Genomic DNA, 24,606 nt, shown 5'->3' with positions numbered 1-24,606 from the left:
TGTGTCCAGTGTGGCCCCCACCCCACCCCCAGCAAGGCCACAGCTCAGTTGATGAGCTCTGGGGTGGGGGGAGGGGAGCTGCTGTTCCTGCCTACAGTCTAATGTTTGCCATGGTCTCCCAGCCCGCTATACATGACTACTCAATCCAAGACCCTAAATCCAGACATCCAAAAGATTCCTGATACCATCAGCTTAAAGGACTTGGCTCAGGAATCTGGAAGGTTTCACCAGGAGGAGGCAGTATTACCTGACCTCTCCCCTAACTCAAAACGCTTTGTCATGAAGTCTTGTTACACAGATAGCATTAAACCCATGTGACACGGATGAAAACAGGACTCCCAGAAACTCTTCATAAACGTCGAGACCTTAGGAGTCCCACTTCATATAGACCTTAATGTCTGAGTGTAACCATTCCAGAGACTAACAAAGGCCTTTCAATATAACTGATCCTTCAAGGAATTTTAGGCTTCGTATGGTGGTCTATGTCTGTAACTTCAGTTCTCAAAAAACTGAGGCAGGAGAATTGAGAGTTTCTGGCTATCCTGGACTACATAGTGACCATGCTTTTGGAAAGAATTCTGGGAGAGGTGGGCAGTATGAAGAGGTGGCTTATAGGTTAAAAGCACTGACTGCTCTTGCAGAGGACCCAGGTTCAATTCCCAGCACCTACATTATGGCTTACAATGTCTGTAACTCTAGTTCCAGGGGATCTTGTGTCCTCTTTTGACCTACATTGACATCAGGGACTCAAGTGGTATATATCTGAATTTGATGCCCAGAACCTACCTAAAGGTTGAAAAAGGACTGGAGCAATGGCTCAGAGGTTAAGAGCACTGGCTGCTCCTCCAGAGGTTCTGAGTTCAATTTCCCAGCAACCACATGGTGGCTCACAACCATCTATAGTGGGACCTGATGCCTTCTTCTAGCATAAAGTTGTACATGCAGATGGGTCCATATACATAAAAATAAAACAATCTTTAAAATAAATAAATAAGGGGCTGGAGAGATGGTTCGGAGGTTAAAAGCACTGGCTGCTCTTCCAAAGGTCCTGAATTCAATTCTCAGCAATCACATGGTAGCTCACACAATCTGTAGTGAGATATGATGCCCTCTTCTGGTGTGCAGGTATACATACAGATAGAGCACTCTTATACATTAAATAAATAAATAAATAAATCTTAAAAAATAAATAAATGAGTAAATAAATAAAATAAAGGTTGAAAGAATCAACTCTACAAAGTTGTTCTGTGACCTACACACACACACACACACACACACACACACACACACACACACACGGGGGCGGGTGGGGGAGAAAGGCAGAGATAATAAAAATTCTTATTAAAAAATTCTGGGAAGGGGTTGGGAATTTAGTTCAGTGGTAGAGTGCTTGCCTAGGCACAGGCCCTGGGTTCGATCCTCAGCTCAAAAAAAAAAAAAAAAAATCTGGGAAATAGGTGATTTTATTCCATATAGCAGGTGCACATAGAAAGGTCCACAATAGTTATTTTGTCCCAGGTCATGAGGGTAGTGAGAAATAAAGTGAATCCAACCTCACTGCCTCATAGACCACAAAGCCTAGAATCAGCAGGGATCCAAACAGAGGGAGACCAGGCGGCAGCATGAAGCATGGTTCATAGGGGACCAGCATTGGAGAAGAGCCACTGAAGGAACTGAGACGGGAAGGGACAGTTGAGGGAACGGACGCAGTCGGGCTTCAGGGGAACATGGTGTGCAAGGGAAAAAGTGAGAAGAACAGAGCAGATGGTGGAGGAGCCCGGGGCGTGCTCCAGAGCCTGCGTGTGGATGCGCAGTGGGGCCGTTAGCGTCTCAGCATCTGAGCCCCGACTCTGCGCTAGAGAATTCTTAGTGTGACCCTTTGGGGACATCACATCCTTGTCCCCTTGAACCTTGGCAGGAAGATCACAGTCAAACCAGTGCTTCCGCTCCGGACCCTGGATCTTTACAAAGTGATTCACTCAGTCATCAAACTTTATAGTTCACCTCAGACGCAGCCTGTATCGGGGCTGTGGTAGCTCTCTGAGGGGCAGCCCTCAGACCGCAGCGGCTCCGGGGTGGGGTTGGGGGGCCCCTACCCAGTCTCCTCCTGAGACAGAACTTGGTTGAAGTTTCAGGTGCCTGATATTTTTCAGCTCTTACCTACTTCTCAAGATTGATTTTGCTTTTAAGACAGAGTCTCATCTATCCCAGGATCACTTCAACTTCTGATCCTCTTACCTCTGCCTCCCAAGTCCTGCGTGGTATTACAGACATGCACCACGGTACACAGTTTTATGTGGTGTTAAGGATCAGGCCCAGGGCTTCAGGTGTGCTGGGCAAGCACTCTGCCAACTGAATTACAGCTCCAGCCTCCAAGCCTGATCCGAGGCTTCCTGTCAATTCTGGGAGTTGCTCAATATCATCCAGGAAACTCTTCTTCCTGTAAGTGATCAGAGTCCATTTCTGTTGCCGGCAGTGAAGAGCCTCAACTAGTATAGAGACCTATTGAAAGCATCAGCGAGAGATAATGGCATGCATTTTATGGAAGAGGAAAATAGAGTTCTAAGGGGGATGGACTGAAGATTTAGAAAAGGAAGAGGCAGTTATGTTGTGTGAGAGGTATGTGGAGAGCATTGACCTTGTGAGTAGGATGACCATGGATATAAACATGGAAAGGGAAAAGTAGGAGAGTCCAAGTTAACAGCAACTTTGAGACTGGATAGGTAGGAAGATGATGTTGCAAAAAGAAAGAAGCCATTTACAGAGAACTGGCTTGAAGGAGACAGGTATTCATTTATTCAGCAAATATTAAGTGTCTGTTGAATACCATGGACTGAGAGGCACAAAAAAAAAAAAAAAAGAAAAAAAAAAGCAGGGGGGAAAAGAAAGGACTCAGTTCTTTGATGAGCAAATACGCACCTAAATAGTGATTCTGCATTAATAAAGTTTGCTTTGGAGTGCTATACACCCACCACAATACATCTGGCTGGCAGGTAGAATTTCAAAAAAAGATCTAAGGAAGGACAGCTGGCCCAAAGACAGAGATTAGTAGTCATTCCCATAGATGCTCATGTGGTGATATTTTATTTGTGCTCTAATAAATAAAGCTTGTCTGGCGATCAGAGGGAAAAGGCAGCCATTATAAGTAAACACAAAAGTCAGGCAATGTTAGCACATGCCTTTAATCCTATCAGTTGGGAGGCAGGGATCTGTCTAGATCTATGTGAGTTCAAGGCCACACTGGGAACAGAGCCAGGTGTGGTGGCACACACCTGAAATTCTAACACTAGTTAAACCATGGAGGTCTGGAGGTCTGTATAGACAGACAGGAAGTGGCAGAGCTGGGCAGGAAGAGGAAATGATGTAGCTGGACTGAGTGAGCAAATCAGATGGCAGAACATCAAAGCATATAGGCATGGGTAGACAGGAAGTATCTTACTTTTGGAAGCTGTGGAGTTGGTGAGGTGAGGTTAGCATGTGGCTTTCCTGTTACTCTGATATCTCTCAGGTTTTCATCCCTATACCTGGCTCCATGTTTTCTATTAATAAGACCATCTAGAAATTCATCTACATGCTCATTTTATTCATTCACTTATTCAACCATATTTACTGAGCATCTACTATGTTCTCAATTCCATTCCTCAAATTAGAAACACAAAACCTACACAGAGAGAGAGAGAGAGAGAGAGAGACAGACAGACAGACAGACAGAGACAGAGAGACAGAGACAGAGAGCACAAAAGGAAGTCTGAGCTTTTGTCGAGTTTTTGACATGGAGAAAGAGGCAAGTCAGTAAGCAATAGACTGTGGTGGATTTGATGTGAATTGTCCACAAAATGAAGGCCTCTATGAATCCAGGGATTTTTCAATAGAAGATCTGGAAAAGTGGATGTCACTTACCAAAGGAAAAGGATTAAGGAATTTCCCTAAAGCTCCAAAGGGAGTGGAATTGTTTCCAGCCTTTGCCTCCTTTCTTTTTGAATCATTTTGTTCAAAAGTCAGGACATAGGAGGGACCAAGTGATGCTCGGTATCCATGTGATGGGCAAAGGGAACCATGGGATGGCAGAGGTTCTTGAAGCCCAATGTGGAGGAAGATAATGTCTGCCAGGGGACTGGATAAAGTGGAGGCAGCAAGAAGAGAGGAAGATATATAAAAGGGAAAAAAGATAAATGGAAGACAAATTGTGTTTTGTGAGTGGGTTAAAGGTGAAGCCATCATTTTCTACACAGACATGTCTGTCAATGATGATCGATAGATTGTGTTGGTGGATAGATGATAGATTGACAGACACAGAGATGGTTGTTTGTATAATAAAACAGATTGCTTAACACTGTCCACAGAGATGTCTGGGAGCAGTGATACTCCAAGAATAATGAGCTTATCTAGAATGCAAATATCAGTTTCTACATTTCATCTTCCATCAAGACAAATAAAGAATGCTTGTCAAAATGACCGGTGTCAGGGCTAGAGCAGAGAAAATACCAGACCATAAAATAAGGAAGTGCTCAATGAATTTACTGAGCCAGAAACTAACTCGGCAGCTGGATCAAATCTAGGGAATTTGAAGCATTGGAAAAAAATAACGGGGCACTGAGGGAAAGATTTAACATCTGCAGTATTGTTGCCAAAGACACATAACCCACATCTAATCATGAAGAAACAACATACAATCCACATGGGGGAATGTTCTACAATACAATGGGTCTGTAATCTTCTAAACTGTACCGGTCATGAAAGTAAAGCTTTGTAATTGTGTCAGATGGGAGGACACTGGGAAGACAGAATTCAGTGTGATGAATAATTCTGGACTAAATCCTTTTGTTACAAAGGATAGCATTGGCCCAAATGGCTAATAAGGGCTGGGAGTTGGGCAGCATTGATACAGCTATGCTAATTTCCTGATTGGGAGCATCACATTGGGTTAGAAGGAGAATGTCTATTTGTAGAACACATACATATCTAAAGTACTAGGGATAATAGGTCACATGTGGGCAACTTACATCCAAAGCACTAGGGATAATAGGGTTGATGGGGGCAACTTACTCGTATGGTCCAGCAAAGGAGAGTATTCTCCACAACTGTTCTAACATTTCTGTACCTTTCAGACAGTTTCCATGTGGGTCAGTAGTAGAGTACTTGCCTAGCATCTGTGAAATTCTGCATTCAATCCCCAGTATCTGGCAAGTGCAGGCAGGCAAAAAGGAGCAAAAACATTCACTGAGGCAGAGAAGAGTGAGGGGAAAATCAGACAGAATGACATCCAAAAACATCATTTTAGGGTCACAAGAGAGGACAGTTGATGCTCATTGGTGCAGAGGCTGAGGAGGGTGAAGAAGAAGAAGAAGAAGAATGTATTAGGCTTTTTCTGTATTGTTCATTGTGGTAGTATCTTCATACATGGCTTGCAATGGAACATAATAATTCTATCATCCCACCCACAGACAACACTGGGTATATACAGACTCAAGGACTATGTTAGGGTTTTACTGCTGTGAAGAGGCACCATGACCACAGCAACTCTTAAAAGAAAACATTTCATTGGAACTGGCTAACAGTTTAGAGGTTTAGTCCATTATGGTCATGGCAGGAAGCATGATGGTATATAGATAGACATGGTGCTGGAGAGGTAGCTGAGAGTTCTATATCCAGATCCACATGCAGCATGTAAAGAGAGACACTAGATTTAGCTTAAACTTCTGAAACCTCAAAGCCCACCCCCAGTGACACAATTCCTCTATCTTACAAGGTCACGCCTCCAATATGAGTTGGGAGGTGGAGCGCATTTCATTCAAACCACCCTTCCAACAACCTGTTGGTTTCAGTTTCTCTGAGACTGGACACTTGTTCCCATTACAAATGATTAGGATTAATTTTTTTCTGGGCACAGTAGAGCATACTTTTAATCCCAGCAGTAGGGAGGCAGAGGTAGGTGAATCTTTGAGTTCAAGGCCAGCTTGGTCTACAGAGTGAGTTCTAGGATAGCCAGAGATGCACAGAGAAACCCTGTTTTACACACACACACACACACACACACACACACACACACACACACAATTAGATTTATTTATAAGTATTTTGACTGCATGTATGTGTGTGTACCGTGTATATGCCTGGGATCCACAGAGACGGAAATAGAGTGTCAGATCACTTGGAATGGGAGTTACAAATGGTTGTGAACCATTATGTGGGTTCTGGGAACTAAACCCAGATCCTCTGAAAGAGCAGTCAGTATTCTTAACTGCTGAGCTAACTTTCCAGTCCTACAAACTTTTGGATTATTAAAAGAAAATCCAAATAGCATAACCATACTATCTTTTGTTTGTTTGCTTGCTTTTCAATATAGGGTTTCTCTGTGTAACAACTCTGGCTGTCCTGGAACTCCTATGTAGACCAGGCTGGCCTCGAACTTCTGCCTATCTCCAGATAGTGCTTGGGTTAAAGGCATGTGCCATCACCGCCTGCCAGGCCAATCATACTAGTTCTTATTAGAAGGTCTGGTCTCCCAATTCCTAGGGGTTTTTTTGTTTGTTTGTTTTACTTTTTGTTTTGTTTTGTTTTTTCGAGACAGGGTTTCTCTGCGTAGCTTTTCGCCTTTCCTAGAACTTACTCTGGCTGGCCTCAAACTCACAGAGATCCACCTGCCTCTGCCTCCCAAGTGCTGGGATTAAAGGCTGCACCACCACCGCCCAGCAATTTGGCATATTTTAATAACACAATGTGAGGTCTGGAGAGATAGCTCCATGGTTAGGAGCAAGTACTGCTTTTCCAGAGGACCTGGGTTCCAGAGGACTGCACTCCTGTTGGGCAGTTCACAACTGCCTCTAACTCCAGCTTCTGGGAAATGATGCCCTTTTCTGGCTGCATGAGCCACTACACATACAGATAATTTATTTTTTTTTTATTTTAATCCCTCCTTGTAAACAAGGTCTCTCTATGTAGCTTTGGCTGGCCTAGGTTACACAGCTATTTAGACCAACCATCCTTGAACTCAGAGATATCTACCTGCCTCTGCCTCTAGAGTGTTTTAAACCTTTTCAAATATATATATTATGTGATTTTGACTTTTGGACCAAAACATGAACAAATTTTAAACCACCTATAAGAGCTCTTAATGCAAAGTAATTCAGCTCTTAGATGCCTGTTGGATTTTCTTTTTTTTCTTTTTTTTTTTTTTCTGTTGGATTTTCTTACATTAAAGAGAGACCCTGCCCTGTGCTTTTTGTTAATGTATCCTTCCCCAGTATAGAGCAAATACTAAATCAGACACTAAATATATATTCTTCAACCACCTCATTCTAAAGGACACGGCAAGAAATTCTATTGAGCAAATGTGTGGTTATTTATGTAACTGTGTTCCTAATTTAGGGCTTTTACGTTCAGCACTGAGTGATCGTGGGGCGTTGAATGACAGGTCTCAGAACCTGAAGTCAGAGCTTGTGACCTTGTGAGGTCTGGAGAAGCTAGGTCACTGGACTGGGTTTTAGGCACACGTGCATGCAGAAGAAGGGAGGATCAGTAAGATCGATCGTGACGGGCAGAAAGCTAAGAGTATGATTTTGGAGCTACGCGAGTCAGAGGGTGGAGGTTTTCCGCGGGCAAAGGATATGGAATGAGTGGACCCGAGACCCACGGATCAGGAGCGAAACCCTGGACCCTCTGCGGCAGAGGCGCACGGCACGGGCCCTGGTGCGTCACTACTCAGCACCAACAGAGGGCGCCCTGTCCTCAGTAGTTTGTGGTGGGCGGTTCCCAGCTGCTGGCCAGATGTGTGGAGCCGGACTGCGGGAGGCGCGAAGCTTTACTCTAGCCCCTGCAGAGTAACCCGCAGGGAAGAGCAGGAAGGAACGGCAGGGGAATGGGTGGTGGCCGAACGCTCCAATGTCTATCCTCTGCAGACTGCCTGGTTGCTTTCCTTCGCCGGACAGAAAAGGGGAACCCTCTTGCCCAAAGGGGGCGCCGTTTTATGCCTTCCACAAAACACCAGTTACTGGCTGGCGGCTGCTCTGTGGTTGGTTCAGCAAGACCAAGCTGGGTCCATCGGTCAGGGCGTGGGGCCAGGAGAGACCCACGCGGCAGCCTGCGGTGGAAAAAAAGAATAGGCCTTAAGGACCTTGAACTTTTTTGAGTACACACAGCCTTGGACCCCAGACGTTGCAACACACACACACACACACACACACACACACACACACACACACACACACAAGGCTGCAGCCTGAAGCTCCAGATAAGGAGGTCAAGGACACCCCCAGAACCCCCACCTTCTTGATTTGCCTGCTGTTCCCACCCCTAGCCTCTCCCGGGTCTTCGAGGTAATCCTGCTGGGCAAAGCTGTAATTGGCAGCAGACTGGGCCAGGCAGAGGCTGGGGTGGGTGGCCCAGGGGCGGGCGAGGGGCTTAATGTCAGGGCAGTGGCTAGCAGCATGAACTTCAATGCTACTGGAGGTGAAGTGGGAGAGGCCTCTTAGTTCCACAGGCCCGACATGGAATAGTTAAAAGGGGTTTGGGTCAGTTATTGGAAGTCCTTTCCCTGGAAACGGAGGCCGGGATCCCCAAGAAGGGTGCAGGAAGAGGAGAGGGACACCTCGGAAGAACTGGAGAGTAGGGGAGAGAACAGATTCTAAACTCCCCCGCCCCAACCTCAGAAACCCTGGCTTGTCTTGTCCCAAGACTCCTCCCTTGTTCTGACCATCCTCTGCTCCCCTTTCTGCCGCCCCCGTCACCCCCCTTCTCGTGTCCCCAGGGCGCTCCCACCCTGGGGAAGAATGTGCCCTCCTAGCTCACCCTTGCCATGGTAACGGCACACCCCCACCCCCGCGCACCACAGCAGCGGGGCCAGGCCCCGCTGGCGGCGAGAAGGGGGGTGGGGTGGGGATGGGTACCTCCCAGGCCCGCGGACACACCTCGGCTGCCCTGGTTTCCACAGCAACCGGGGGCGTTGCGAAGTGCGCAGTCGCGAACCAGCAAAGGGTTCTCTTCGGTACCCCTTACTCTTCTAATTCACCAGCAAAGGACTCTGGGCTGGATCCAAAGGGATCCTGGGGTGTCCCAGGTTCTGTCCTCAGTCACTCAGAAAGAAAAGGCAGCCCAAGGGTCCCAGAGAGCCTGGCACCTGAAGAGAGATCTCCCTGTCGCCAGCCTGTCCCCCTCCCCCAGCAGAAGCCAAGGCGGGCGCTGGTAGCAGGAAGCTGAGGAAGGACCGGGAGGTACGCCGGCCCCACAGTGGAGCTGTGATTACAGGGACCTGTCCCTCCCGCCCCCGGCTCCCACTCTCATTAAGTCATTTTTTCCCCTGTTGGAAAGTCCCTGTGCCTTGAGCGCAAGGGATGGGGCGACCGCAGGCAGCTGCCGGCAACCACATGAGAAGGGGGTGGGGAGGGAGGAGGAGGGCTGAACCTGGGGTCTGGCCACTCTCCAGAGTGGAAGGCCCCCTGCCGGAGGCTAGCTAGGGGCGCACTAATTCAGAGAACGCAGAGAGAGGGAGCTCCTAGGTGACGGTCAGCCTTGACCTTGCTTCCTCACCTAGGTACTCTGCAGCTGGCAAGTCCGTCTTGGAACGCCCTTCCCCTTTAGGTCCCCTTGGGCGACTGGAGAGCCAGATGCGTGGGTTCCCATCACACTCCAGCGGGCTGTTTCTCCCTGACCTGTAACCCAGCACTGTGCCTCAGACTCATTTGCTGTTAGTTCGCTACCTCCCTCTTCAGGGGACGGTAGACCCCACTAAGTTCTGCCCTGGCAGAAATAACCAAAGTGTTCCTCCGGTCAAGGACAAGGCGGGTCTTTTCATCCTAGGGATGATCCCTGGTTACTTTCTGTTCACATTCCAAATTTCACCTCTGGTGATTTCCAAGTTCTCCAGGCCACCTTCACCCTAAGCTTGGGCTCCTTTCAGCCCATTTCTAATTATTTCCGACTATCATCTCATTCCCACTGTACCTTCAGCTAGTGTACGTAAGTCCAGCATCTTCTCACCTCCATCACCTTTACACCTCCCCTTATGGAGTCCCTTAGGACACTCTGCTATTGCAGGGCCCAGCCTTGGTCCCAGGACTCAACTTCTGGTCCAGACCAGTGAGGCTGGGTGGTAACTTAGGGGAAAATAACTTTGTCCCTTTCCCAACCCAACAGGTCACACTAGCATATATCAAACCATAGACTCTGCCCACTGGAACTCTCTTATAGCTCTGTGTCCTGTCCTCTGTCCCATTCTGCCAGACAACATGTTCTACAGTATGCTGTTTCCACTTTATTCCCAAACTCCATCCTATAATACTCACTTCCAGTCTCCCTCCCGCAAGCTCTGAAAGGCAGAGGACAAGGTCAAGGCTAACGCTGTAGTGGTTTCTGCCAGACTTGGGACTATGCCTCCCTCCTTCAACTATCCCAGCACATCTCTCTTCCTCCCTAGGCTGGGAGGGGAAAGGGGGAACCCAGCCCCCATAGTTCTCTCCAGGATGAACAAGAGGAAAGGAATGAGGCAGGTGTGTCTGTCTGCTCCTGCCTACCTTCCCCTCCTCCCCCAGAGACACTCACCCACCCGCCTGTAGGGCTGTGGTTTTGGTGGGTTTTTTGTTTTGTTTTTTTTTTTGGGGGGGGGAATGGGTCGAGAAACCCTGTCCTCCACTGAGGCAGTAGAACTGGGCACTTGAGAGGTCCTGATGCCTCAGGCATGCCTAGGAGCTGCTGAAACAGAGCAGTTAGAGGACAGGTTGCTGAGGACTATCTAGTGGGTCCAATCTTCCATCTGGAGGGCCAACAGAGAGGTGCATGTTCTAGAGTCACCCCCACAAGGGATGAGGGCAAGGAAATATGGGAAGGGTCCTGTGCAAACTAGCCTTTGGAACAAGACTTTGTCTCTGCTTGGTTTATCAAGATGAATGCCATTAGATGATCATTGGAGGCATCCAGCAAGGTCACTCACTGACTGAACAGCGGGCCTGGATATGGTCAACTGTGCTCTGCCTGCGATCCTTAGGGTCTGTTCTAGAAAATGATCAGCCTTGAGCCAAAGTGAATACAAGCATGAACGCAAATTCCAGCTCAACAGTGTCCTGGTGGAAGTATAAAATCAGGGAGGGGTTTTAACTTGCTAAGTGACACCTTGAGCTGTGGCTCTGGGGCAATGGGGGAGGGGGGTCAGGAAGGCTGCCTACCCACCCCCCAGCTTTCCTGCCTGGACTCCAGAGCCCAGCTCCAGACGGTGAGTCTGTCACCCTCCCCACCACCCTATTCCCAGCCGCACCTCCTGGCCCCACCTGCTCCCTGGGGCGCTAGGCTGGGTTGAGCTGGGTCTTGCCCAGGATTACTCTCCTCAGAGTGCCTCCTGTCTCTGCTGTCGGTTGCTGCTGGGCACAGCCACTCGTCCTGGCTTGTGGCAAAGGGCTCAGGTACAAAGTGGGCGGTTAGAGTTCTGGCACTGAGGGCTCTGGATTCCTGGATCCCGTTCCCCTTCTGGACATCCCTACCGCTGTCATCCAATCCAGGCTTCTGCTAGGTACTAGTTGTAATCCCCTATAACCTGCTTTCTGGCTACCGTCTTGTCTCCATTTCAGCCAGATCCTGGAAGACGTGGGAATCAGAGTACAGCTGCTTAAGATAGCTTGCTTATTCTCTGCAGATCCTTCTTAAATAAAAACCAGTTCCTACCCCAGCTGCCCCAATCTCCGACCTCTCCTATCAGCCCTTGATTTCTACTCTCCAAACGCAGAGGCTGCTCTGCTGCTCCTCCAACAGGTGGAGTCTCTCCCCTCAGAGCTTCGCATTTCTGTAGCCTGTCTGGAAAGCCCTTCCCCATCTATGTACGACTCTTTCTCACTTTGCAGGTCTCAGCATGTATATCACAACTCAGAAGTCTCCCTGGCAGATAGTTTTAGCGGAAAGGGCTCCATTCCGCACAAATCAGCGTATACCCAGTACCCTGGTTAATCTTCCCCACAGTCCATAGCACTGCCTGAAATAATCTTGTTTGTGTGTTTACTGGTTTATTGTCCACTTCCCTTAGTAAGCCTGTAAACTCCAGAAGGCTTCTCTTTCCCCAGAGAGTGCCACAAAGAGAGTGCAAAATAAATATCTGTTAAATGAATGATGGGAGCAGAAGCCTTGGCGGGAGAGTATCTGGGGGCCTTTGTAGAATCGCTTCAGCCTGATTATGTCTGTTTCTTCATTTTAGTTTTCTTCCGCCCGGTACCCATCAGCTTCGGTGCACTGCCTGCTGCTCCTGGGGAAGGGGAGAAAAGACGACAGGAGATAGGCCTGCCAGGCTGGGCTGTTTTGGTGACATGTCCTAGGGTGTGGGGCAGTCTCCAACATCACTCCCAGCTGTCCGAACTAGGAGCCTGAGCCGGTAGAGGGGAACCCACAGAGAGGGTTGTCAGTTGGGTCTAGACTGTCTGCTGATTGCAGATCCTGAGAGCAGGAAGAGCCAACCACCTCTCTCAGGAGCCAAGGATGCTGCTGCTGCTGCTGCTGCTGCTGCTGCTGCTGCTGCTGCTGCTGTTGCTGCTGCTGCGGCTGCTGCTGCTCCTCTCTGGCCCAGACCACTAGCGGCAGAAGCCAGGCGCCAGGTGGCGAACCTTTCCTCAGACCCAGAGGAGCCCGGGCCCGCTCACTTGCAGACGCTGACCCACTCGGTGATTCTGCATTCTTCGCAGACCACGAAGCAGCACCAGTGGAAGCGGCAGTGGCAGCGCTCACTGCGCGTCTGGCGCAGGATGTTGTGGCCGCGGCCACAGCACATGCTGCCGCAGCCGTCGGGGCCCGAGCTGCTCTTGTTGCACAGGCGGCCCCACAGTGCCCGCCGAGTCCAGGCGAGGCTCGCGCTCACAGAAGTCGGGCGATTTCTCAAAGTAGACCAGGTCGGAGTGGCTGGCCCTTCGGCGCAGCCCTGGAGTGCCGGGAGCTGGCGAGGGTGCCCCGGCGGGGCCGGCCTCCAGCTGGCCACCGTTGCGGTTGTGCGGCCGGATGAGCGTGGCGCGGTGGAAGCGGTTGCGCAGCAGCGCCCCCACGGCACGAAACTCGGGCGTCACCTGCCAGCACGTCTTGAGCTGGCAGCTGCCTGAGGTGCCATGGCACTTGCACTTCCGCCGCATGTTCTCCATCACCGCCTGCAGAGGGAGGCACCGAGAGGGCGTGAGGCTGGCAGCCAGCGTCCCGGCCCTCCTCCGGCCACAGAGGCTGGGAACCGGCTCCCATTGTACAGGAGCAAATACTGAGGTCTGAATCTGGGCCTGAGAACTTCTTCAGGCCCTTCTGCAGGCCTCCCACCCACCTGGGGGAATTCCCTCCTTCGAGCTCCTTCCTTCCTCCACAGCCTTTCTAGCAACTGCAAGGGGGCCCTTTGGGCTTGGGGGTTCTTGCTTCCTGAGCCCCGGGGATCCTAAATCTTCAGGGAAATTCCCTCTCCTTTCCCTGGAGCAAGGAGAAGCCTGCTCACCTACATCCCAACCCCAAAGCCTTTGGCCTCCCTCCAGGTGGTTGAGAAGGGCCCCTTTCCGCGGCCACCCAGCCTCCAGCTGTGCCCTGCAGCTCTTTGCGGAGGGCGGGGGTTGTGGGGGGGAAGGGACCAGGTGTGAGGGAGAGGACAGGAGCTGAGGAGATAGCCCCCTCCTGTTGTATCAACTCGAGCTTACTCTGTTCACACAGACAACAGGCACCAAAGCATTCCCCGAATGCAGAACAGAACCCAAACAGCCAAATTGTCAGCCCTGTGGGAGCAGACCAGTTTCCCAGGGAAGCCTACTTGCCACTCAATCTTGGTGCTCAATCTCCTCCCAAGGAACCCCTTAGTGTTACCCTCATAGACACCCACCCGGGGGTTGTCCTCCATATCCTCCACCACCACCACCCCCTTCAAATACTACTTTTTTTTTTTTTTTTGAGCTGAGGATCGAACCCAGAGCCTTGCCCTTGCTAGGCAAGCGCTCTACCACTGAGCTAAATCCCCAACCCTCAAATACTTCTAAGGAAAGCAAAGATCTGAGGTCTTCAAAACTGCTCTGGATATTGAAGGGCTTCACAGCCCACATGTGTATGTAGCCTGTGGTGTCAGCAACACGTGGGAACACGCCCCCATCCCACCCACCCCCAAGCTTCCTTAGGCCAACCGCTCCAGAACATCTGCTTCCCACAGTCTGCAGCCATTAATTAACCACTTTAACAAGGACAAGGAGGAGGCCCTGTTGGTCCCGGCTGGGGTGGTATCAGGAGCTTGGGAAAGGAGCCCCATGCACAGGGCAGGGCTGGGTGGGAGCTGGATGGGACCTGAGGGTAAAACATGCCTCATTTCACCCTCCCTCTAAGCCAAGATGGAAACTGCTGAATCAGCTGCAGAGGGGCAGCTGATGGACTGGAGTGGGCTAGGAGGCCAAGAGGAAAGGAACGTATGGTGAGAGGAAGCCAAGCAGACCGAGAGGGTCAAGAGGAGACATGAGCTCCATTGACTGTGGATGGAGCCCACCTCTGTCACTTCCCCAGCGCAAGCAAGTTTCTCCATCATTCTGTGCCTTGGTTTCCAGATCTGAGCACATACTTATAAGAGTGTTGACATCATAGGTAAGTAGTAGGTAGGCTGATAGCTCAGGACAAATGCCTAACGCATGGTAAGGTGTGATAAATTCAATCTATTGTCCTTTTCCTCCCTTCTGTGTCTATGCGTCTCTGTGTGTATTATTATTGGTGGTGTCACTTTTACCCGGAGGAACTTTAAGGTAGTGTGAGCATTCCAGAAAAAAGAGGTCCTCAATCAACAGGAATCCCCTGCTGGGAGACTGAACAGAAAGCTCAAGACTGGTGATCTCAGGTTCCTAGAGCTAAGAAACATTTAGAGCTGGGTACGTGATGGGTGGTCTTGTTCAATGTTCTGAACAAGTAGGAGGGGACTGTGGCAGCTCAGGTCCTGAATGCCAGCCTACACCTTTCTCTGTTGGTCATCAGAGAAAATGGGAGGAGCAAGTTGTTACGCATGGGGCAGTTTCAGCTCTATTTCCCAGGTCCACTGCAATGCTCCAGCGCACAGTAGGAGGACCCCACAGCATTTTGCTGGGTGAATTAAGAAAGGGCTGTGAGGTTACTGAACTGGGAAGATAGGGTGATTTCTAGGAGGAGCTACCCGGAGTGGATGCAGAGCCTGCTTAGCAGTGGAGCAGTGACCGTGAATCTCACCTGCCTGCCAACACGGTTGTTGTGGAGTCTCATGCGGGCGTGAATGTCTCTATGAGGCTCCCGGGAGTCCAGAAAGTCCTTGGAGAAACGTTCTCCGAAGCCCACATCCGGGCTGCAGCCACCCCACTCCCAGGAGTCCTGCAGGCCTGGGCTGGCAGGGGGCAGAGCAGGGTGTTCTGGGACCCCGTGGCTCAGGCCCTTACCGCGCTGCAGCGCGTCCAGCTGCAGGCGGTGCAGCTTCCGACGGAAGGCTTCTTCGTCCCCACGCCTGGAGGCGTCGCAACCGCAAGCCTGTAGTTTACCCAAGGCGCATGCGTTGGACACTGCGTGCACCACCCCGGCAGCTGCTATGGCGTAGGCGAAAGCACTCTCTCGAAAACCTGTGGCAAGGGGTTAGAGAGATATCTCAGCGCTTAAGAGCACTGGCTGCTCTCCTAAAGGACCCGTGTTCAAATCCCAGCACCCACAGGCAGGTTTGCAACTGTCTAAACTCCAGTTCTCGGGGATCTGACACCTTCACACAGACGTACATGCAAGCAAAATACCAATGCACATAAGATAAAAATAAATCATTAAGGAAAAAGAAAACCTGTGGCAAGACACTAGGAAAACATGGTAGGAAGGCTGAGGATATAGTTGGATGTAGATGGCTCACTAGTATACTGTGAGATTCTAAGGGGGTGTAGTGGGAATGAGGGGGGCAGGAATTACACGCCCTTCTCTTTTTCATTAATACCTCCTTAGCAAGCTTGGAATTTGCATGTCTAGATCTTTCCTCCAGGGCAGAAAGTGCCTGGCAAACACATTCTTTTTCAGATCAGGAACTTAATCTATTACCTTTCGCGGTGATATCTGTAATTTTAAAATAGCCTGGAGAAAGAGGCAAGTGTAACCCAAGGAGTAAATTACAAGCAATGGAATTCCAGACCCCAGGAGATGCCAGTGGGCAGCAGGCTAAGATCCTGTACCCCAGACTGTGGGCTGCTGTGTGCTCACTTTAGGCTGAGCCTGGTACCCTCCCTCTCTGGTGGTTTTCATCCTGGTCTACAGAACATGGCTGAAAGAAGTGAGGACCCTCTCATATTCTGGCCAGCCTGTCTACTTTGTCTTGAGTCTGCTGGTACCTACTGAAGGGTGGTACAGGTGAACCCAGTGTCCTAAGTGGCATCTGGCATGTAGCAGGCAGGGTTGCAAACTGAGTGGGAAGACAGATTCTGCTTCTCATTAGAGGCTTAGGAGGCAAAAGAACTCTCTCTGATTGAGACACTCACAGGGCCCTGGGATGTGCTAGCCTGGCCCAGTGCCTGTTTGTCCTGTTTCCCTCTTGGGTACCCCAGCCTTAGCCATCTCCTGAGAGGGCCCTGGACCTCTACCAGGAGAGGCCTACTCAAAAAGGTAGGTCCAGCTCTCAGATCTACAGGCTACTTCTTGCTTATTCTCCATTGAGAAAGTACTAGCTAGAACCTAACCTCTGGACCCTGGAGACAGCAGGCAATGAGAGAAGCCAGAAGAACTGCCTTCACAAACTAAGGAATCTATCTGTGCCATAGACCCCTGTGGAAGAAACTCAGCATGTGTCAGGAGGGTGATGGCCTTGGAGAATACCAGGGGTTCGGAAGAAACAGGATCCTCCCACTCCAGCCTCAAAGACTAGGATGACACGTTCTCAGAGAGGCTTTACAGGCTCTAGAGAGCTATCTAGGACTAGATAGAACTCCTAGCTCATTCCTGCCCTACACCGCAAAGCTATCTCCTCTTCTTGCCCAGACAAATGATAACAAAGATTTCATGGGGTTTTTTTTAGCAGCTAAGATCTGATTTCTGCAATCATATTGCCAGGGTTTCAAATCTTGGACCTTCTACTGACCAGTTGTTAATAACGGTATGACCTTGGCCAAGAAACTTAATCTCTTTGTGCCTCAGTTTCCTTCTCTGCAAACAAGTGTTATCATTACCTAGCTAACTGTTGTTCCAAGAATTGAAGGAGTTATTAAATTTAAAATACTTAGAATGGTGTCATACTCATAGCAAGTACTGCATAAACATTGCTGTTATTAATATTAAGACCTTCGTGCAATTCTGCTACATTTTTAATTTACATCATTGTTTTTTGTTTCACCCTGATCAAAGACAGAGCCTCGCAGCTCATGACCCATGTCTAGAACAAATCATTTGGATTGGTGGAAGCCTACAAAGCAGATTCTCCCTCTTTATTACTCTTTCTAGCTCAGGACATGCTGGTAACATTTTTCTTTTTTTATAAGGGGCATAGCTAGGACCAGACAGGAGGGGATGAAGATTGATCTGCAGCCTTCAAAGGGGATCTTGGAACTTGGCACAAGCTTCAGGGGAGCAGAAACTGCTGTGAGCTGGTGGAGCCTAAGGGTAAAGAGTAGACCCAAAACTCCAGGACATGCACCCTGCATTTATCCCCTGCCTTTTATCTTTGGAGCTCTAAGCATGCCTCTTACTGCTGCGAGAGTCATCAGCCTGTCTGTTTTAGGACACATGACAATACTCAGACCTCCAGAGGCAGCCTAGACCTCAACACCATCCCCTCAAAACACGAACCAACACACACACACACACACACACTGCAAACTTGGAAATCCCAAAGCCGCAGAGATTATGGAAGTGAGCAAGCCCCCACTTCGCTCTTTTCACCTCCCAGGGCCAACAATTTTCTGCTGAGGGACATGGGCTCCAACTGAGTCTTCCTGCTGAGAAAGAAACCCAGCTATCCCAATTTCCAGTTCCTATGACTGTATACAGTCTTGGCATCAAGTCTATAGGAGTATTCAGGGACAACTATATCTTCAAGATTTTGCCATGGTGAAGACAGGCATGGAAGAATCTGGAAAAAAATGTAACTCACAACCTTAGAGAGTACCCCATGCAACTTAAGATGCCTTCCCACTACATGTTTCTGACAGCTGTCACAGCCATGTGTGGAGGTGACCAGGGCATGCATGGTCACTCTTTCTTTGCTCTAAGCATCCAGGCTCAGAGAAGTCCTGCCCACTGGGTCTGCCCCAGCTCCCATTCAGGGCCCCAGTTTCGGTCTTGGCCCCAACCGTCTGGGCAGATGCAGGCACTGTGCCATCTGGCCAGCTGGAGGGGGAAAAGGGTGGGGCCATAGCCAGCTGGGCTGCCCGGAGCGGGGAGGGGAGGGGGCTTGTTAAGATGCACAATTAGCCGCCCTGCCTTTGATCTGGGACAGAGACTGCCAGCATCTAAGTGGAGTCAGCTGCTACTATAGGCCGCAGCCAACGGCCAGGAAGGGGGCCGGGGGAGTAGGCTTGGAGGACAGGGCAGTATGAAGAGAAGATGATTTAAGGGCCAGTGGGAACAAGGAGGGGCCAGAGAAGCTTAAGCTCTGCCCATTCAAGTCACAGAGGGAGGAGGGGAGAATAGAGGTCTGGTCCCCATTCACTCCTTGCAAATCATCTATGCATGCTCCTAAGCCTGGGTGGTGGGGGAGAGAGAGAGAGAGTCTTGTGCATGTGGGAACAGTTAGGCATGATACAGAATGGATATGTTTACATAAACATAGGTGTGTATGTTCTTCACTTCTTGGAGTACTTGGAGTATACTCTCAATGCCCCAGCTCACCTCTGGGCATGGTGGGCACTGGCCTGGTAGTTTGGGATACAGTATAGAAGAGAGTTGGGCAAGAGCTCTAAAGTCAGGTGGACTGCGTGGAGTCCTGGCTCTCCTGCTCATTTATAAGCGGTGTGACTAATAACAAATTACCCAACCTCTCTTAGCTTCATCTGTAAAGATAATAATAGGACCTACCAAGTGGGGACCATTTGAGGACCCCAAACATGGATACCATGTTTTAGTACAATGCCCAACACATACTACGTGCTTAAGACATGTTGGCTAATTTATTGGGATGTCATCAAAATACTAGGGCTTTAGATGACCCTGAGATACGATTATCTGTGCCTCAGTTTCCCTATCTGAGTGTCACTACATTCCCCACCCCCGGGATGCCTGCTCTGAAAACCATATTCTCTGAAACAGTGAAGAAAGAAGGAACAGGCTCTGGCTACTCTAACTGCTGATTTTTCCTGGGCTGGGGTCCTGGCTTGCTGGAGGATGGCAGGTCCCTTCTTTACATTCATTCCAAATGTAGCTGAGCCTTAGGGCCAGCAGCACCTAACAGTGGCAGCTCCCTGGACCGGCTTTGTGAACCTACCACACTCTACTCTAGTCTCTCCCGATCTCTCACACCTGACACCCTAGGACTTGAGCCCAGGCCCTTTGAACCTCCTTCCTCAAATCTCCTTGCCCTTGCCTCCTGAGGGACTGATGGAGGATTCTCTGTTCATCCCCTAACAGGTGTTATGGCCAGCTCCCGGGGCGGGCAGGGCAGTCATCAACCTATCTGGGTTCATAGTACAAGATGCTGAGGGCATGGGTGCCCTTGTCCCTCAGGTCATTGTTGCCCTTAGGGCTGGGCAAAGAAGCTAGCATGATTTTAGGGCCCTCTCACAGTTCCCCCCCCCCCCCCCCCCGCCACTCTGTCAAGCCCCCTGGAGACTCCTGTGCTTGTCCCCATTTGTCCTCTGGACTGGAGCAGCTCTCTTTGGTTAGGTAAAACCTGGTTGTATTCCTGGGCATTCTCCTCACCTTTACCCTCCGCCCTTCCTTAGACACATCTGTCCAGTTCAGTCTCTCTTTGGGAAGGTTTCAGGAGGATGGTGTGGCAGTAACAGCACTACCGTAGGGAAACCTAAGGAACCCCCACTTACCCTCAGTAGTCCTTGAAATTAATTATGCCAGAATATATTTTAAAAGAACTTCCTTGGCAGCCTGGATCAGAAGGGTCAGCTGCTGATAGTACACTGGTGTGTGTGTGTGTGTGTGTGTGTGTGTGTGTGTGTGTGTGTGTGTGCAGAGCCAGGTCGACAGGCTCCACACCGATCACGATGAGATAGAGGAAGGAACCAGATAGCCAGGGGCTGGCCTCCACCAAGAGTTGCCTGCTGGGATTCAAATTTAGTGAGTCCTGGCGAAGAGGGCCTAGAAATGGACCCGGAAATGAGCCCAAAGGAGCTAGATATGAGGGCAGGCTCGGTGGCAGTGAAGAGGCAAAGGGGGTTGGGAGGATGGCAATTGTCTTTCCAAAAGCCCAGAGCTGTCCCCACTAAGAAGGGAGAGGTAGAAATGAGGTGTTGCAACGGATGGGGGGGGGGGGCGGGGCAGAAGCCACTGAGGTAGGGCGGGGTTCCTAGGCCTAAGGAGAGAACCCAGCCCCAGTGGCTGGCGGAGTCCTGGAGCCACAGTCCCGCCCCCTCTCAGCACTAGGTGCCGCCCCGCCCTGGCTAGCCCTGGCAAGTCTCCCCCTCCACCCCTAACCTCTCTCCCCACCGTCCCCCCAGCTCACCTCCCGCTTATTAAACTGCAGGTGAACCCAGATCACCTGGCCCCGCGCCAAACCCGCGCGGCTCCAAACTCGCCCCTAACCTCCAAAGACCCCAGGTCCTTCACCGGGTGGCAGCCGCCTGATTGGAACCCCATCACGACTCCTGGATTCAGGCTAGAGAGATCACCAGGACTTGGGGCAGGTGGGGCGGGACCCTGAGGCCAGGGAGAGGACTTAAAGAGTTAGCCCAGGTTCGCCTCTCTGGTGGTGGCAGGGAAAAGACCCTCAAAGCCTGCGGGGCCACCAGTGTACAGAAGTTGAGGCTGGAGCTCAGGAAGAAAATGCAGCTGTGTGAGGAGAGTAGGTGACCTAGCAACCCCCCGGAGTGGCAGAGGGTGGCTCTAGGGAGGCGGTGAGCACCGGTCTGGCCCAGCTGGAGCCTGGAAGATGCTGAGACCTGTCTGCCACTTGGTGTCAGCAAGCGCGGGCGGTGAGGAGTGGGTGGTGAGGTGTCGTGCAGAAGGAGTGGAGCATGCTTGCGGGCAGGGGATCCCTTGCAGAAATGTCCCCCCACCAACTGTCGGGAAGGGATGATCTGACTGTGCGGGGCTAGAGGGATGCGAGCGCGGGGCAAGGTGTGTGTGTATTGGGGGGGGGGGAGTTGCTCTCGGAGAGCAGCGGGGAGCAGTCTGCTGCGGCCCGCGGGGATTAGTTCGCGGCTGCATGCCGCCACACGCGTCGGGCTGGGCTCGGCCGGGTAGAAACAGCGCCCGAGGCGTGCGGGGGAGGCAGGAGGGAGCGCGCAGGGGCGGGGCAGCGGCCTGGGGCTGAGCAGGGGGAGGCTGAGGTGTCCCCTAACTTGGGGGCCCAAGGAGTGCAAGCACGGGTCCTACTAAAAGGGAAACCAACCCTGATTAAGGTTCTTTCTGCAATTGGGACACATTAAAGCCTAGGTCCCCACAGAAGCCCTAGGCATTAAGGCCATGCCCCCTCCTCCTCCACTACCAACTAGACTCGCTCAAAGCCTAAGGAACCAGGGCTACCAGGTCTCCTCATTGTCCTGACAAACAACTCAGACAAGAAACTATACCCAGTTAGACAAACCCAAGCTGCAATCTTGCCCCAGAGACCTGAGTCAAGGCCTCGGCCAGGAGGTCAGTGAGAGTTGAAGCAAGCAGTGAAAGGACCTGCCAGCCACAGCTTGGCCGTTCTAGGGAGTGTCCAGGTGGGCTTGGGTTATTCAGAAGTTGGGGACAGAGAACAGGCAGTGTAAATGGAGGAAGGTGCCAGGGATATTTTCTGAGTCTGAAGCATGAGGTATGGAACAGAGGGGATACGGTCTAGTGGTCAGGCATGGAGTCCACCACCCTCAGTCAGAGACACTTCCAGCCCATGTTTCTGCCCCCATTCCGGATACTTTTCTCAGACCAGAAAGAACATGGCTTGCAGAATACAGGGGTGTGAGGAGACGCCACCTTGAGCGTTCATTAGGGATAGCTAGCAGGTTCTGGGGTACAGGTCCCGAGTGGGAAGGGCAAGAGTTTAGAATGGGGAGCAGCTACCTCTACTGAAGATGGGACTCTCGTAGGGGACTTTGTTCCGAGTCTCCAGGCTGGAACAGTTCCAGCGCTGGTCCCGGAACTGATGCTGGCACTCGTGGATGGCGATCTGGATGCCCTGGATAGCAGAGGCGGCCACGTCAGGGTGACGCACGCACACCTCCATCTGCCGCCGGCTCAGGCCGGGCAATGTGAGGCACACTGTGTTGGCGTTGAGTACAGGCTCTGGGGGTAGGCGGAGGCCCAGGATGTCGTTGGGTGCTGACCTGCAGGCATATGGGGTGGGGTGGATAAGCGTTTTGTGGGAGACTGTGAGGGCCTGTTTAATAACACACATTCTGTCCCACAGGCCATAATCACTCTACCCCAACTCCTGGTTCTTAAGGTTGGGCCCAGGAATACATGCCTTTCCTCATCCACTCCAACACAATCCACCCAGCTGCACACCCATGAAGGTAAATATATGAACTCGGTATTTTAGAAGTTCATCCCCAAGCACATATGCCTCAAAGGGTGCCCCAGGAGTCTACCCCAAAGCCAGGCTTCAGCAACTAGCATTGCTTCCTTCCGACATGCTCCTGCACACATAATGGAGGAAGCATTTACCACTTACACACTTCATCAGACAAGCACGCACACAGAGGCACATTCACACATATGCTTGTCCTAACATACATTGGCCCATAAGCTCTCCAAGTTACACTATATTTATGCAAACTGCTGGTTGCCCAACCTAGCTTACGGGAACACACACACACACACACACACATACACACACACACACACACACACACACACACATACACACACACACACACACACACACACATACACACACACACACATACACACACACACACATACACACACACACACATACACACACACACACACACACACACACACACACACACACACACACACACACACACACACACACTTTGCCTTTCAGCATCAGTCTCTCACTTGACCCCACCTGAGATGGGGAAACCCCCTTCTACCCCTCTTTCCTACTCCTGTATGGGATGATCCAAAAGGGGCAAGGAGGCAGTTTGAACTTATTCTTGGAGTGGGGGTGCATTGCCCCCAGGGTGAAAAGAACTCGTAGCTGGCACTTATTCCCAAATACCCACCTCCGGACCTAGCTACCATCACCCACCTGGGCACTGCCCTAGCTCCCTGGACTGCCCATATCCTGTCACCAGTCCAACCTCTTCCTTGAAGGTAGCTCGCTAACTTTGATTGGACACCAGTACTTTTCCTGTGACCCTGTCTCCCCGCTCACTCCAGGGTCCCTTCCCCAGCAAGAGCACCGGGAGCGGCCCCCGGGGGTCCTAGCTCTCCAAGAGGGCGGAGCATGAGGTGAGGGCTCACCTGGGCACAGCGGCAGCCAGCAGCAGTAGGAAGAACAGGAGCGCCCAGAGCTCAGGCCGCGGCTGGGGCCGGGGTGGGAGCCGCAGCCAGGGGTGAGGGTGGGCGCTGCCCATGGCGCGCGGGCCTTGACAGGCCACGAGTGGGGGGCTCACAGCCCGGTGGGACTGGCGAGCCAGGGTCGCCGGCGCATGATCGGCAGGGGTGGGGCGGCTGCGACACACAGCTCCTACTCAGGTCACGGCTCCCGCAGCAGACGGCGCCCGCCTCCCCGCTCCATGGGGCAGCGCCCCCGGGCACCGCCCTCGGGGGGGTGGATGGGGAGCGGGCGAACCGGGCACCTCCTGGCACTGGGGTCCAGGGAATTTCCCGAGGCCCCCTTGCGACAACTCCTGGTTTCTCTAGAGGGTAGGGGGGGGGCCCGGAGGTGCAGCGGGCTGGGGACTCGAGGCCAAGGTGCTGGGGAGCCCCCCCCCCAGCGCCGCGCTGCGAGCCTGCGCTTCTGAGGGTGTGCAAGGCGGGCGCGGTGGGGGCGGTACTGTCTGGCCCAGCCCCACCGCCTGGAGAGTGAGTGACTGTCCTGGCTCCAGGAGCTCTGCCCCCCCCCCCATGTAGTGTCTAAGGGTTCTACCCCAAGTGACGTCACGACAGGGGGTGGCGTGCTCTCGTCCCCGAGGCCACTGAGTCCGTGGTGTGTGTGTAGGGAGGGGGGGCGTGCAGAGGGTGAAGGAAGGAGAGGTACTTGTGTCTTGGCTCTTGGCACCCTGCACCCTGAGATGTCGGGTGCTGGTCTGTGTGTTAACCAGAGGTGTGTGTGCCTCACTGAAGCTGAAACACAGCTGCAGGGGAGTGTCCCACCCCACCCCAGCACACACCTGCGGGGCTGCAGGGGAGAGGCCGAGGCCCCTCGGTTTGGCCTTCTCTGCTTCTAGAGGGACTTCCCCTAGCTTGCCTAGAGAGACAGGTGTGTGTGTGTGTGTGTGTGTGTGTGTGTGTGTGTGTGTGTGTGTGTAGGTCCTGGAGAGGGGTTTGGCCACCTCTGGCTTTCCCTCTGCTTTGCCCTGTGACCTTCCAAAGGCTCTCTTGGAGTCACACTCCATCTCTTATGAAATGAGTAGTGGAGGGGCCACTTCATCTAGT

The 24,606-nt window shown here is 51.7% G+C and overlaps 1 protein-coding gene across 1 annotated transcript; it reads right to left on the bottom strand.

Annotated features, from left to right (window-relative positions):
• Nucleotides 1-11,978: 11,978 nt before the first annotated feature.
• Wnt10a (Wnt family member 10A) lies at nucleotides 11,979-24,011 on the bottom strand. Its single transcript, XM_036173443.1, is given in 5 exon segments — nucleotides 11,979-12,787; nucleotides 12,789-13,106; nucleotides 15,163-15,542; nucleotides 22,099-22,361; nucleotides 23,470-24,011. Coding segments are annotated over 5 exon segments (1,254 nt in total). The 5' UTR covers nucleotides 23,583-24,011; the 3' UTR covers nucleotides 11,979-12,607.
• Between the last annotated feature and the right edge of the window lie 595 nt (nucleotides 24,012-24,606).

The sequence above is a fragment of the Onychomys torridus genome, chromosome 23 (assembly GCF_903995425.1).
Source record: "Onychomys torridus chromosome 23, mOncTor1.1, whole genome shotgun sequence".
Lineage (NCBI taxonomy): Eukaryota > Metazoa > Chordata > Mammalia > Rodentia > Cricetidae > Onychomys > Onychomys torridus.
Note: the sequence above shows the minus strand (reverse complement) of the source record. Positions and strands in the feature narration are given on the sequence as shown.